The 16000-nt window shown below is 39.1% G+C and overlaps 2 protein-coding genes across 2 annotated transcripts; both read left to right on the top strand.

The window, feature by feature from the left end:
* The first annotated feature begins 953 nt into the window (after positions 1 to 953).
* On the top strand, positions 954 to 5659 carry LOC110050520 (TNF receptor-associated factor 4-like). The gene is made up of 4 exons (XM_089290971.1): positions 954 to 1227; positions 2740 to 2803; positions 3350 to 3451; positions 5501 to 5659. The coding sequence occupies exons 1-4, from the start codon at positions 1055 to 1057 to the stop codon at positions 5603 to 5605; spliced, it is 444 nt and encodes a 147-aa protein (XP_089147097.1). The 5' UTR covers positions 954 to 1054; the 3' UTR covers positions 5606 to 5659.
* On the top strand, positions 5660 to 8345 carry LOC110050529 (TNF receptor-associated factor 4-like). Its single transcript, XM_089291564.1, has 4 exons — positions 5660 to 5665; positions 5896 to 5973; positions 7174 to 7411; positions 8166 to 8345. Exons 1-4 carry the CDS (start codon positions 5660 to 5662, stop codon positions 8177 to 8179), a joined length of 336 nt encoding a protein of 111 aa, XP_089147690.1. The 3' UTR covers positions 8180 to 8345.
* Positions 8346 to 16000: the final 7655 nt, after the last annotated feature.

The raw sequence follows: 16000 nt of genomic DNA, 5'->3' as shown, positions 1-16000 counted from the left end.
GCCTGAGAGCTTAAGTCTCGATACGTTGTTCTAAACTGTATTCAAAATTTCAAAATATTACCGTGCCATGAGGTTTTTTTCGGTAATGTCGAGAATATGATTGCGTAATAAGCGTGTGACGCTGTTAATATTTACTTAGAACGGACAAGAGAAAGTAGAGCTCTTTTTGTACACGTGGATCGAGTCGAGCGAGCAAGCAATGGAAAATTTATATCGAGAGTGAGTAGCGTTGAACTTGATGTAAGCTTGTATCGAGAAATTTAATCAGAACATTAAAGCAATTCACAACAGTAATTTAATTTTCGCCATTATTGCTCGACTGTTCTACGGAAATCATCTTAACATGCCTTTGACGTCAGGACAATACAGTCTTTCCCGCTTGCTGAATCCTGATTGGTCAATTCAAATTTCAGGTGCGCCGGCCGTAATTCAAGGTTCTCAGCTTTCGCGCTAGGTCCACTAGGCCTCGATGTTTCGCCTCGGTCAATCGTCTTCGCATGACGAGTTAAAGTGTTGCCGAAGTCAATTGACCGAGAGACTTGGCAAGTTGTCAGCCACCACTTGTCGCTCTCGAACAGCGGGGTGGCTCTGTAAGCAAGCTACGCTTTTTCTCTAAGAAGCAAGAGACTGGGAGAAAGGGGAGCGATTTTCCCTCTTATTTCACCCGTTTCACCATCATCCATTTTAAATGCGCGGGAGACTAGCTTTCACTTCCGCGCGCATGCCCTGGAACAGACCTGCTACAGAGTTCAGGGTGGAAAAACGTATTGCGCAGTTTTCTGCACATCCCTAGCTCTATTTGCAGGCTAAGGTAATAATTAGGACGGAAATGGTCGTGTTCGCGCTTCGTGTTCACCTCAGCACAAGCTTAAAACCCCAGTGTGCACGGACAATTTTCGTAACGCCGCCACGAATTTTTTTATGGTGTCCAGTCCACGCGCGCCATGCATAGTCTCGCCGATCACACAACGACCGCACGCATGGGGAATGTTGCGTGACATCCCGTCACTGACGTCAGCGGGAAATCACCACACAACCGATTGTCCCGTGCAAAATGGCGGAAGGTGGGAGAATTACGCGGCGACCTTCAGGTTTTACCGAGCACTTTTTGAATGCTGTTGAGGATGATTTACAGTGTTCAATATGTCATTTGCCGCTTAATAAGCCTGTTTTGACAAGATGCGGTCACAGGTTTTGCAAAGAATGCCTCGGGGAACATTTTAGAAGGTTGGTTCGTGATACGCCAGTTGAAGATACCAGTTTGGAATGTGATTTCAGTTCAGCAGCTGTGTGGTTTCGTGATTTATGGGAAAATTTTCAATAGAAACGTAAAAATTGGAGAAGGCGCAAACACAAAAGTCTTTAAAAGCACAGAAAAGCGATCGTCCCGTGTTGAATGCAAATGCATGTCCTTTGTGCACTGTTATGATTCTCCCAGCAGGGGAAGGGATAGGGGTGTTTACAAATATTCGAAAGCCCTCTTCACGGTTGTAACTTTTTCATTTGCATTACAGTATAACTGAATATAATCATGCAAGCATGTGAGGCAATTTCGGGCAGTTTTGCAGCTTGTGAACGAAAATGCATCCATCCATATGCATGTTGGATTACATTGTACATGAAATGCAAAAGAGAAATGGGCGACGTTGTTATGTCAAAATATTTCTAACTTGGCTCCAAGGCTTGGGGGAATAAAACAAAATAAGTTAATTATTCCTGCAAAGGTTTCTTTCAGTGATTTCATTTGTTTTGTTCCCCCAAATATATTGAAAATGGCCTGTCGTTATATGAAAGGAATCATTAGGGTTGGGGGACGGGTTAGGCAATTTTTCTTTTAGGCAATAATTTTTCCCAATTCCAGGCTGGGCATGATATTTTCCAGATTTGTTCCCCATATAATTTTCTTTTTCTTGGCTCAGTTTGCACAAATATTCTTTGTGTTTTTCTTGTTCAGGTACTTTTTGGGTACAAATTGCCCACATGACACTCCCATCAAAATTTAATTGGTCTGTGATCCTTTATAACGTGGTAGTACTTTTAGATATAAGCCACCTGCAGCAACAAAGACAAAGCGTATTTATCAAGAAAAGAAATCTCTATTTGCTGTCTTGCCTCCTTGGTCGAATTCTTAAATAAAGAGAAATCGTCATTACTAAAGCTTGTAGAATAATTAAAACAAACAAAACCATAACATATGCTGCGATCTACTCCTTTTCATTCCAAGATAAATTTAAGCTAAAGCTTTAGCTTTGGACGTGTCCTTAACACAGTCTGTCAACATTCTAGAGACATTTAATGTGGACCACTACAGATTTTATAAGATTCTGCATGCTCCTACAATTTCCACATCTTTTGATTTTCCTGATCTCGTAAGGGGAGGTTGATGTGTATCATTTCATGTCCAAACATAGTTCAGATCACTAGGTGCTTTTTTGTCAAGATTCCTTGTCACACCTCGTCATTGATGCGTCATCATGCATGAAGTTGTAGATAAATCACTGCATAAAATATGTCACTATCATAGTATGTGCTGTAGCATTACTATCTTTTAGGTACCCTAGTTCTAACTGGAATATTAAAAATTTGCATTTGATAATGGCAACAGGATGACATTGAAAGTTTATGTTCTTGCATTAATTTTCTTTTAAAAATATCTTTTGGATATCTTTTATATTTTTACCCAGTTTATTTTACTTGTTTTATTAAAAAAAAAAATTTTCTATGGACACTTTTTTACAGGCAGGGAGAAAGTGGCCAACATTGCAACTGTCCTACAGACAGAATAGACTTGGATCCTGCCCAGGTAAATGACCTTAAGAGCTGCGTATATTTTTGCAGGACATTTGTTACAAAATGATTCAAGGGAAACAGTACATAATGTAATAAACTTGTTAACTCCATAAGCTGTACAGTAGTAGTACTTAGTTACCCATCAAGCTAGGAGTCTGCAACACAGCATGAAGGCACACACCTGTGGGAAGCAGCTAGGAGTACATCAACCCCTACCCAACTCTCCCCATATGGGATGCTTGAAGTCCATTACAAGGTTACTCCCCTGGAATTAATTTTTCAGTGTACATTTATACACTTGGGAAGAGCAAAGCACTCTTAGAAAAGTCTCAAGTGCCTCACTTAAAACACTGAGAAGTGTCCATTGTTTGTAAGATACTGAGAAAATAGTGAGTTTTTCATCAGGGCAGACAAAACTTTCCATAATTTGAATGGATGTCAATATTAAATAACTGCCGGTGGAGCAGGTTCCATTTTGTTTTAATTGAATAAGATTTTCTTTTTCCTCCGTGCAAGTTAATCATCTTTACAGTTTTTCTTTTATGTTAATTGCTTTTAGGATGTCTTCCCTGACAAAGCAACAGAAAGGAAGGTTCTTTCTTTTGCCATCAAATGTCCAAGTGAGGGTTGTGAATGGACTGGTGAACTGAGGAATGAACAGGTACTAATTGGAAACTCTATTATTAAGAGGACACCATTGAAACAACATAATAGCTGTAGAATAGACAGATGTTCTCAAATTATTTTAAACACACGCATGAAAGGAAAAAATTCTTAAAGTGCACACATCTATTTAACTTGCAAAAGTACTCTCTCAACAGAGTTTGTTTTAATAATGTTATCAGTTGTTAACTTAAACTTACATGTAACTCATAAAAGTATTTAACTGCATGGTAACTTGACACTCGACTGTTCAATATAATGTTAATGCTAATGACAAATTATGTATTATTACATTTAAATTTCAATCCACAGCGTATAATTATTTGAAATCTGAGAGCTCCATCTTGAATAGCAATATTGGTTCTGAATAAATTACAAAATTTAGAGAGGAAGCCATACACCTGTATCAGTCTTAACTGGTTTTCATTCAAGTCCTCTATCCTGGTCGAATTGGAATTTGGAAATGTTGGCTTATGTGAAGGAAGGGAACCAGAGAACTCAGACCAAAACCCTTGGAGCAAGGCAGGAACCAACAACAAACTCAATTAACACACATGGCACTGGGCTGGAATTGAAGCCAGGCTGCAGTCATTGGTGGGAGGCAAGCGCTCTTGCCACTGAGCCATCCCTGCTTCCATGTATACTGTACACCAGCACATGTATTAAACTTGGTAGCATTCTGGATATTATTTGTATATAACAGGGAGAAACTGATAGTTTGCAAGTTAGAACTAGGAGTTAATTGATTAACCTGATATCATTTAGTGGTGACTGGTCATGAGATAACCAAAAACTTCAAGTTTGAATTTTGATATGATTGTTTATTTGATGATCGGCTCAAGGATTTCACAAGTCAAGTATTAAATCAAGAAGGATATCTCCATTTATACACATTGTGTTGTCTTCTTTAAACAGCGAATTGTCATTGTGCTGGAAACAGTAAATAATCCGACTGACTACAGTATGAACACCTACAGTCATACAATATAATCAGCCGACTGTAAAAGTACATTACAAAAACTTATCTCACATGAGGCCGAACTCTCGCGTATCATATGACTTTGTTGACATCGTCCTCTCGATTAAATAATGTCACATGCTCGATTACTGAACATAACTTGACACATTCAATTACATAAGGCCACAATTGCTCAAGTCTTAAAATATTTCTGATCATTAATGATAATTCAAAACTATAAGTTTTTAGAAAATGTGTAACTACAGGATTACTTGTAAAATAACTTTGATCAATTTTTCCAGGTAATGACAGCATAATTAATAATGGTAACAGGACTGAGTGGAGTCCAATTCAGTCTGTAATCATATGAGTGATAAACAGAATCGGACAACTGCAAAGTGGGAGTCCGATTTGTTCATCATGAGTATGATTACAGACTGAATTGGACGACACGATGTCCTGTGACCAGTTAATCAAAACTATGACAAAACTCGAGAAACGAACAAACCATCAATTAATTGCTGAACGATTAAACGTCATTATGAATGCTGAAAAACACAGCAGTTTACGCAACAAAGTGCACCGCAACAGCGTGTGCAAAATGACGCGTACTGTCCAATTACAAGCATGACGCGTACACTGTCAAGTTAATGCTCAAATCGGGCTGCTGATAGCCAATCACATTCAAGGATTTTGTTATAGTTGTGATTAACATGAATATCATTCAAATCTCCCAGCAACAAATCTCATCTGCTGAATACTGTCTCTTATCTTAAAAGACATTTGTCCTCTTTGGCTCTATATCTGCTACATGTAACTCTTCACATCAGTTAGCATAATAAGAACATGAACATCATATTCTCTTGTACTCCACGACAGTAATTATTTATCACTCATTTAGAATGAGTTAATGTTAACTTGATATTTGAAAGGTATCATCATTTCTAATATGCAGTGGAAATTAAAGAATCCCTTCATTTTCACTTTGGAATTCGAATACTGGGGATGTGGAAAATTATGTGCCAAAACATGTAATTGTGCTCAGTGACTTTCAGCCTGAAAAGTGATGTTGACTACTTTGTGTTACAGGGTCATATGGTATCTTGTCCTTGCGTACATGTTCCCTGCACAAACCAAAACTGTGATGTCACTGTACAAAGGAGAAATCTTCAACAACACATCACCTCTAGATGACAGTGGAGGATCATTCAATGTAAACACTGCAGTGAGCCACATCCAAAGTGCCGAATGAGGGTAATTTGAATTTGAAATGCTAAAGGTGTAATACTAGTACCAGGGTAACCATAGGGAAAAGTCAGTGAAAACACATTCATGGATGGTTTAACGTTTAGAACTTTATGTGACAACACTGGAATATTTTTTTCTGTAATTAACAGAAAATGTGAAGAGCTTTGGATGTCTGCGAGTCATTTCCCTTTTCTCCTCAGTACTTTAATAGTTCGCATTTCATCTATTTTTTTCAGATTTCAAACCACACCACAAACGACTGTCCATTGTCATTAATCTCCTGTCCTTATGAACAGATAGGCTGCAAAAGAAAGGTACTAAGATCACCTTCGACACTTTTTTATTATCTCTATCACTTTTGGCAGTATTGAACACAGCGACAAGATTTGGAGAATTCAATTCTTTTAACTTTTGCAGTGGGATCGCCATTTCCCAAGTAGGGGAATGAAAAATTGTTTTAGGTAACGGGAGTTCCAAATAACTTGGGTGGTAATGTTTTAGTGTAAAATATTAAACAGTCTCGTGTAGCAGTGGTTATTTTATGTGCCGTAATTAGACTTGAAAAGGTTGGGGACTTGAGCATTATTGCATAATCTATGTCGCAGAGTTCAAATTGTAACAAAAGTACAACGAAGTTCGCGTTCTCTCTTGTCACGAAGTACGACGGTGTTTATTGATTGCTTTTGTTAGAAGTCAAGGGCATGACTTATTAATTCATCTTTTAGTTACACAGTTCAAGATAGCGAGATTAAATTAGGTTAAAGTTAGGAAGACGGTAACTATTGGAAATAACTGGAAAGTTTTAGAAAGCGGGGCTATATTTTACATGCAGTAAATATAAAATGATTTTACATTTACAACCAAATCTAAGGGAACTTACTTTTTGTTCAAGATACCTTTTAGCGGAGATTTCGAGATAACAGGGTTGATCTGTATTTTATTTTCTCTTAGAAAACAGTCCTAAGAAAATACGCGCGCTGATTGGTTAAAAATCGTGTTTCTATAACTCGATGGAAACACAGAACTAGCACGAGCTGTTGACGTAATGATGGCGCGTGCAAAGAGAATTTACATTTTAATTTTGTCCCGGATGTGATAAGGTAAATTTTAGTGAGAGGTTAAGTGGACTCGCACGTCCCGAGTAGCCATCGTCTTAGATTACAGCCAAGTTCCACTGCGTTATTTCATGCTAAGCATAATGAGCTGTAAAATGTACTGATAAACCATGACCTGAAAGTGTAAAGAGATTGGGTCGGGCGTGCAAAACATTTCCAGTTGAGACACATGCAATTCAAGTCTACGTTAAAGTACGCTCATCATTTTTCAGAACCACAATGCCAATTTACAAAGACCTGTGTCAGTTGGACGCTTTCTTTCTTTGCATGGTTCGGTTATACTTAGTATGTGTTATGGGGGAGGGGGGTAGAAAACACTTTTGCTGCCAGCTAACGTATTGTATGAAAGCATAAACGTCCTGTTGAGATTCAGCTAAGTAATTACATGTTGCCTTGTAGGTTCAACGACGAGAAATGAAATCCCATCTTGAATCTGACGTGAAACCCCATCTTGACTTAGCTTGTGTCAAACTTGAGACCCGTACGTTTATTTGGAAGATTGAACACTTCAGTGAAGTTTTGAGGCAAGCAAAGGCCGGGGAGAAAAATAGAATAGAAAGTATTCCATTCTATACAGATAGGACAGAAAGTTATGGCTACAAGTTAAGGGTATGGATTTATCCCAATGATGACAGAGGTAAGGTGAATACTCACCTCTCCGTGTATATTGTTGTAATGGAAGGTGAATATGATGCTATATTACCCTGGCCTTTCAATAAGAAAGTGAACTTTACACTGATTGATCAACAGGAAGATCCAGTCGAACGGGAAAATGTTACCATACATTTAATGGCAGGTAATCACCCAAAAAACTTTGCAAGGCCTAGGAAAAACGACACCAGTATTGGGTGTGGGTTTTCCGAGTTTGTAACTCACGACAAACTTCATTCACGGCGCTACATTGTAGATGACACTCTGTTTCTTCAGGTTGAGGTCGGACCGTCATCCAGTTAAAATCTTCTTGTAACTGCCATCGTTGATTTTCATAGTCTCCTTTCCACCGCTGATGACACAAAGAATGTAAAACAGGTCAAATGGAGAGTATGGCTAAACGAGTTTCAAAATAATTTTAAATAAAGACGAATGGATCAAACGTTCCCAAAAATTACTCAGAAGGAGTGGTTCAGTTTTCAGCTACCTCGATCTGGTACGACTAACAGCAGAATTTTTATAATTTGTACTTCAAGTGAAACTAGGTTCAAAGTGTTTCCTAAACAGTCGCCTGTAATGTTTAGGTTTCTTTCCGGAAAGGAGCAGAATTTCCCAGATAATGTTAGTTAAGCTTCGCGTTCAAAAAATGGTCAAGTGTTGTTGTTTATAGTGGTTAATGCGCTGTTTATAGTGGTCAATGCATTGCGATATACTGAGTTGTTTCGTTCCATTTGTTCAAGGTGTTGCTAAATAATTGATTGATGGAGAATACTCCAGAGCTGTTGATCATTAAGTGGAGATTTTGTTTATCAGAAGATTAATTATAGATGACATTGTAAGTTACTAGGGCTAAAGCTACGTTTCAAACTGAGAATTGTAGAAATAAAGACAAGATCTCAATAAACATGTTTTAACGCCAACTGTCTATTCCTACCTGGATGTGCTTCCGAAGTTATCCATATTCTTTTAACTAACTCGAACTCTTTAAAATCCGAAGGCAAAACACAAAGACACATAAGACACATGTGGGCCGAATATTTAAACGAAGTTTAGTTTAGACTAAATCGAGGTTTAGACAAGGCCTCCAAAGACCACGGCTAGGCGTGGTCTAGATCGCATTATTTAAATGCAGTCGAGCCGCATCCTACGGAGACCATGTCTAAGCGTGGTTTAACTAAAATTCCTATTGTTTGCCAAACACCGCGTGTTTAGAATTTTGAAGAGGCCAGATGAAAAAATGGCGTCAAAATCTCGAAATGCAAATTTGAGCCAAAAAGAAAAACTTCTACTTGCCGAGCTCGGGAAGCAATATCCCGATATAGAAAACAAAGGATATAACAATGTCAGCTTAAAAAGGAAACAGTCATCGTGGGAAAAAGTTGTGCAAAGTTTCAACGCCGGAAATCCTGATGGTAACAAGCGCGATGTGAAAGCAATTTAGGGATGTAGGAAGCGCATGAAACTGCAAACGAAAAAGGAATTTGATGAGCAACTGAGGGAAATGCTATTAGTAAAGAACTTGGTAAGCTGGTTGCTGACGTTATTCCAGCGTCAGCGAATCTACTGGAATTGACAAATGGTAAACGCCATAGCGTGCACTATTGAGTTATGGATGCACGCGGGAGGTTGCTAAGCACGAAAGAAGCGTAAGAGTCGCACGAGGCTATCGCCTCGTGCGACTCTAGCTTCTTGAGTGCTTAGCAAACCTCCCAAGTGCATCCATAACTCAATAGTGCACACTATGGCGTTTACCATTTGTTTTATAGCATAACATTGAGACATTGGAGCAACAGAAGTCCTTTTATTGAGCTACATCACAAAAAAATGTTCGTGTAGTCTTACATGACAAGAGAAAACAAGCGCGCGAAAATTCATTCATGACAACCGACTGCACACCAGTAACTCGATAAAGTTTCATCTTCAGACAATTGTGAAGACAGTTTCCCACTTCTGGCAGAAGAACGTCGGCCATTACTTTGGAAACAATGTCTGTCAAAAGATTTGCTTTGTAAACATTAGCACACACGTCAGCAGCGTACACCCATGGGCAAATAGTAGACGCTAAATTAACAATCAGAACGCGCGCTTTGCTTTGGTTATGTTATAAAATCAGTTCGATGATGACTCTGTTGAACTTGCTGCATCAGCAGTCAACAGCTCTGTGATTGACAACACTGATGAACCCGGACGAAGTGACCAATGAAGTATGCCGAGTACCAGCTCAAGCCACGACAGAAAAAGGACAGCAAGGCGAAAGAAAACTACGAAAGAATCCATTGTTGGGTGAGCGAATTTGCAATTTTCAGTTATCCTCTATTTTATTTATTTATCAGTTCCTGACAATTTGCAAAATAAATAATTTGAAATATATTTCTGCAAACAGTGCCAGAGATGCATGTTAACAAGAAGACCAAATAGATAAAGATCCATTCTTAACCTTAGCCAGAAAGGAACACGAAGCGAAAATGAGGATTCTTCAGTTAAAAGAGTGGAAACTTAAGAATCACTGCATGCAAATGGGAATAGGTCTCCCCCCAGATGTGTCACAAGAATATGAAGATGTGTATCCTTAGTAGCTGGTATGTGAAAACCCATGCTGAAACTGAACGACTTGTAATAAAATATGATTAATATGACAAAATAAACAAATTATGATAAGGTACATTAGAGTTCCTTTTATTCCTGTTAACAGTTTAGGTGAGCCATTATGGTATAAGAAGAGACAAATAACACGACGCAAGTGTCCGTACTGTCGAAAGCAAGGAAAAAAGGGGTTTTTGGGGGCCACGTTGCATTGACCCTTTAACCAAGTTGCAACTCTTCTGCTGAGAGTAGTCTTCCTGTCCCTACTTTAACTTATACATGTACGTCAGGTGCCTGCGTAAAATAGCGGGCGATAATTAACTTGCATTTAGGGTTTCCACTTGCGTCTGCAGCTCCGGAAGGTTCTGCAGGTTCATCGTCGTCATCATGCCAATCCACATCATTCATTTCACTTTCCATCTGCTCTGTTGCAAAATTATGCAAGGCCACAACGGCTGAGATGATAACCAGGGAATTTCCAAGACGGGCACACAACCCTACATGCAAGCAAGGGAAGCGCCTCTTCAAAATTCCAAAGCACCTCTCGATCGCAATTCTGGTACGTCTTCAGCTTCATTTCTTGGGTTTAGAAGGGGAGTCATGAGGTAGGATCTGCATGCATATCCGCTGTCACCAACAGGATGCCAATGATGGATCCATTACGAAATTGTTCAACAAATGTGCTATTGTGAAAAATGCGCGAGTCATGAGTAGCTCCCGGCCAGTGTGTGACATTGTTGGTGATTAATGGTTTGCTGTCACAAACAGTTTGAACATTCACGGAATAAGATTGTTTCCTGTTTATGAAAGCCACTGCATCGTTCCTATCTAGACAAACAATTATCATGTGGGTGCAATCGATTGCTTCAACGACACAAGGGAATCCTATCTCGTAAAAGCTTCTCTTCGTCAGGAAAATTGGCTGGAAATGAAATAAGCTGCCTTTTATGTTTCGAAATAAGTAATGGTAAAAGGACTGAGTGAAGTCCAATTCGGTCTGTTATCATAAGAGTGATAGCAAAATCGGACGACCGCGCAGCGGGAGTCCGATTTGTTTATCACGACTATGATTACAGACCGAATTGAACGACACGAAGTCTTGTTACCAATTGATCATAAAAATTGCAATCTCCGAGAAAAGTAGAATAGCCAAGTTATGAAAGAAAGGGAAAATTTACATTAAAATACCTACAAACGAGATGTAAACGCTCTAAGGCCACCGCGCCTTCTACCGGCAATTAGGCCCAAAAGCAAGCGTGCGGACGCACGCACGTAACTACAACTTTAAATGTGATTGGTTGATTTAAACTACAACTTTGAATGTGATTGGCTTATTGAACTGTCTGATAGCAAACTGTCCAATGAAAAACTAGTGGAAAATAGGAGTTTTTTAAACCAATCACAATCGAGGAAATTGTAATTTTATGATTACCCTTGAAACGCGGTGTATTACCTTGCCGACGGCATAATTAGACACTCCAAACAAATCTCCAATTACTTGATGAAAGCTGGCTGTAGCATAAAAACGCAAGGTTCGAAGAACTTGCTGCATTGGTGTGAGGGGCAAGCTTCTCCTCGTTTGATGTTCCAGATATCGATCGTTTTTGAAAATGGCAGTGCGTTTGATAACAGAATCTTTCCTGAGGCGAAACCGTAGACAAAAATTGGCGTCCTCATATTCTTCTAAAAGATTAAGCCTATCCCGCAAGTTTCGGATTCTTCAAACTCGTCGAGTATTAGCCCATTGCTGTAGGCGTCTATATCACAAACTTCCATCCATGACAAAAACCTTCACTAATAAAACGTTAGACAACGTCTAAACCTACTCATGACCAGGTCTAAGTTGCCATTGTTTGGAAGTCTGTGTTTAGACTCGTTTAGGCGAGGTTTAAGACAAGTGACGTTTAAATAACACGGTTTCCCGGTTGAGACCCGGTTTACACCAAGACCTTCTTAAACGACGCCGAAACTTCGTTTAAATACTCGGCCCTGAGTTTAACGGCCTGGATTTCAACTCCAACACCAGCGCGGATTTAAGAGCTCATACCACTACAGTTGAAAGCCTAAAATAAGTCTTTAGGATAAGATTGAGAATTATGGAACAGAAAAGTAGAATGACGAAAATTTTATAATTTATAGATAGAGTAACGTCAAATTAGACTACATGAGTACCGAGTTGGTGATAATCTTGACTTGTCTAGAGCTATATATCTTTAGCTCGAGCACAACTCTCCTGTTACAACTAAAATAAGTCGTTGGTTTGACATAATGCTTGGACAGCCCCTCCAGCTCCTTTTCGACGAATTAAAGATACTTAAACACATCCAGGTGTTACACTTGGGTTAATTTACGATTAGAGACTGCTTCGCGTACTTCTCAGGAAACTTGAGACGAGATGGAGGCGTCGAAATAGGCCAATGGTATTTAGCTCTTATTAACCGAGCAGGAGGTCTATATGGGAGAATCTTGACCGAGGTCGTGAATACAGACCGAACGTATTAAGGTTTGTACACACGACCGAGGTCAAGATTTTCCCATACAGACCGACTAAGCTCGGTTAATAAGATTTTTATTATATGGAAAACAAGAACAATTTAATTCGTTTAAAGTAAACGGTTTTTTTCTAACTGACATTTTGCTTTCGAACTGCGATGAGCTGAATTTAATTCTGCCAATGTTTGCCCGTCCTCTTTACTTTTGCTAATTCCTCATTTATTCTTTACATTGTGTAATTTTATGTTTTGTCCCTGGCATAAGGGTTACCCCCTCCAACTACCCGAACCTTATTCGGCTGTTTGTATGGCGAAACGTCCCTGGCAGAAGGGTTCCCCTTTCCCACCCCCCGCGGGTCTGGATGTGGCTAACTAAGAAAATTTCAACAATCAGGGAAATAGCAAACTTCTAAAATGATGGAGGAGAGACGTCACGAAAGCTGTTTGCTGACAATGTTGACTCTCTCCTAAGTTCTGACTGTCAGGCACTTTCAGAGTGAGTAAAACCGTAATACTACAAATGAAATAAAGTCCTGATACGTCTACGATTTTCATTTTAATTATTTCTGTTAAAATAAAAATAGCAACTATTTAACAGAGATGTTTACTTGAGCTTAGCCGTTCATGATAAGAAGCACATGACTACATCGAAATATAATAGTTCAACATGTTACACAGGGATGTTGAACCTTAATTTTCTTAAATCAACTTCTAAACTCTGATGAGTAAACGCTAAGGCGGATTATACTCTAAAATGAGCGTATTCCTTTATCAAAGTATAATGCATGCAATAGACAACTGTGAAATTTCGAAAGTAACGACCCTCGTTACCTTCGAGTTAGCAACCTTTGGGACTCTTTAACTTGAAAGGAGGGGGGGGGGTCGCTACTTTCGCGAAGTCGTTGCTTTCGAGGGGTCGCTACTTTCGGGGAGCAAAAAACGTTATTTTAAAGTTGGTGCGGCTGAGCTCTGTTTTTGAGATAAAAGGCGAAAATGGGACAAAATTCTTCCAGTGTCAAATTAATGTCGTGTTCCAGTTCACGCTGTCTAGTCCCTGGTGAAACATATACCTGACCCTCTCCACAAGTTGTCTTCGTGGCTGTTGGCTTCCTCTTCATAGACCGCAGTGCTTCATTTTGATTGGTGTTGATTTCCTTTCCAAGGTTTTTGACTTTTTGTTCACAGGCTGCAAGCTTCGTCTGAAGGGTGTCCAGTTTCTTCTCGCGCTCTTCCTTAATTAAGAACTCTGACTTCCTCGTCGTGTTGTCTTCGGAAGGCATTCATCTCCTTTTCAAGAGTTCCGCATCTCTCCTTGTCCTCAGGCCCGTGCAAAAGAAACTCCCTCGCCTTTCAGTTAAATTTTGAACACACTACTGGCGAGAAGTTTGCATACAGTTTAGTCATTTTGACAGAGTTGCGACATGTTGCGTTGAAAAGTTGCGATCGTTTAGCCGGAACGAAGATGACGTTATACAAGTGGTAAGTACATACATACATACATACGTACGTACGTACGTACGTACATACATACATACATACACACACACACACACACACACATCCATGCATGCATGCATACATACATACGTTTATTTGATAAGTAGCAAGTAGGTCATTATATCCAAACAGCTCGCCGTCTTGGACTTCCTGCGGGTTATTTTTTTCCAGAAACGTCAGAAAACCATCAAAAATGCTTCAAAACTAGTTACAGGCAATTGGCCACGTTCGATATATTAAAATTCTAACATGGATGCGAGGCTTTCAGGACAAACTTCTTTAGTATAATTTCCAGAGGTGAATATAAGAATTGGACATTCTGATTGGTCGAAAAGCTCATCATATGACGCTATATTCACTCCGCTAGCTAGAGCTTGGTTACTAAGCTCGCCATCTTTGCCATTTCGGCAAGTAAACATGGCGGACTGTTGCTGAATGAAGGTTTCATTTATTTGAAAGACATCACTCCAAGTCTAGGATAGTTGAAAGGATGGAAAAATTTTCAAAATGATTGCTGTCGCCCTTGGACCAAAAATCTTCTCAAGACTGGCTCATATTCAAGGCTTTTAAGAATCGTAAACGCAATGGTTGCGTCGATCGCCAGCAGGTCAGATCGATTGACCGAAATTTATTTTTCTTCAGACTAAAGCTACTCCTTTTTAGGCGATGATGACCCCTGTGAATGAAGTCAACAACGATAAAACAAAGGTACCGAATGAACTTATTTTTCGAAGTGTTTCGCTCGTTTGTTTCACTACCAAACTCGATGAGTAAATTGATTGCCAATGGATGCACATGTAAGCTTGTTATTAAAACTACGGCTGCATACGTGTATGCACACGAACAATTGCGTCTGTGTTTTTATATTTTAGTCCGTTATTTTGTAGTCCTTGACATTCACCTCTGAAAATTTGTTTACACCAGGTAACTAACTCCTCGAAGGCCTTGTTGAGCTTGAATATGACCTCACCAATGAATCACCAATGCAAAGATCGTTGTGTTGTCTGCGTATATTCCAATTTTTTTTTTAAACTGCGCGCGTTGCGAAAAATATTTGAAGGATAATAACGCGAAATTGTACTAAGATATTTGTCCTTGGACATTATCTGTTCAGAGAAGCGAACAGTTTTCGCTTCTCGGAACAGATAATGTCCAAAGACAAATATCCGTGCTTATTTTTTTCTCAAGCATCTGAGCTGGCCGGATTCCTAAATCCTCGAATTTGATTGGCTAATCACTCGCACTTGAGCGGTCCAGCTTTTTACGATACGGCCTACAGGCCGAATTTTTTCTTCGCTGCTTGAATTTTGCTCCTAAAAGTTAGCGGTAATCGTCAATCTTTTGCCTTTTTTACATGTTCATCGACGATTAGTCAACGCAAGTTAATCTCCGTTCACTTTACAATGGCAAGGAAAGTCACTGTAAGTAAATTCAATTGAGTGTTTTGAAGTTATGAGAGTTTGCTTGGTTGTTTGTAGCTTGGCGCTGTAATGGCGCGTAATCCTGTGTTTCCCTCGCTCGTCAATTTCAGTCGAGTTTATCTCTCTGATCGTTGTTGTATTTAGGAGATTTTTTGTGGAATACACTTAACGAATTTCCTCGCTTTCTGCTATTCAATTTAGTCTGATTTCAATTGTTTTTGTAGTAACTTCAACTTCGCACGAAATTTCACAGCGCAAAGACAGTTTTGGAGAACTTAAATGGTGAAATAAATGCAACTAACGAAAAGTAGTTCGAAAAAAATCTGTTCTTTAATACATCTTTCTTTTTCTACTATCTGAGTTACTCGCTCGTTGAGGAGATTTTTTTCAAATCGTTAGTAGACGGCGCGCAAATATTAATATTAATCTGATAAGTATTAATCCTACATAGGATTCCTATCAATCCTATGTAGCATTAATATTATTCCTACCTATGATAAATATATTTGTCCAAAGCTTCTGAAGATTGACATTATTTAACGATAGTTTAGGCATGAACGTTAAACACCACGCGTACTTTGT

This window comes from Orbicella faveolata, unplaced genomic scaffold, assembly GCF_042242905.1.
Source record: "Orbicella faveolata isolate gen_17 unplaced genomic scaffold, um_ofav_v1 contig_24, whole genome shotgun sequence".
NCBI lineage: Eukaryota > Metazoa > Cnidaria > Anthozoa > Scleractinia > Merulinidae > Orbicella > Orbicella faveolata.
This window is presented reverse-complemented; position numbering and strand designations above follow the sequence as displayed.

Excerpts from the sequence above, each read along its gene's own strand:
- LOC110050520 (XM_089290971.1), top strand. The coding sequence starts at position 1,055 with ATGGCGGAAGGTGGGAGAATTACGCGGCGACCTTCAGGTTTTACCGAG. Across the intron at positions 2,804-3,349 it reads TAGACTTGGATCCTGCCCAG|GATGTCTTCCCTGACAAAGC; the intron begins GTAAATGACCTT and ends AATTGCTTTTAG. Across the intron at positions 3,452-5,500 it reads GTGAACTGAGGAATGAACAG|GGTCATATGGTATCTTGTCC; the intron begins GTACTAATTGGA and ends TTTGTGTTACAG.
- LOC110050529 (XM_089291564.1), top strand. Across the intron at positions 5,974-7,173 it reads AGATAGGCTGCAAAAGAAAG|GTTCAACGACGAGAAATGAA; the intron begins GTACTAAGATCA and ends GTTGCCTTGTAG.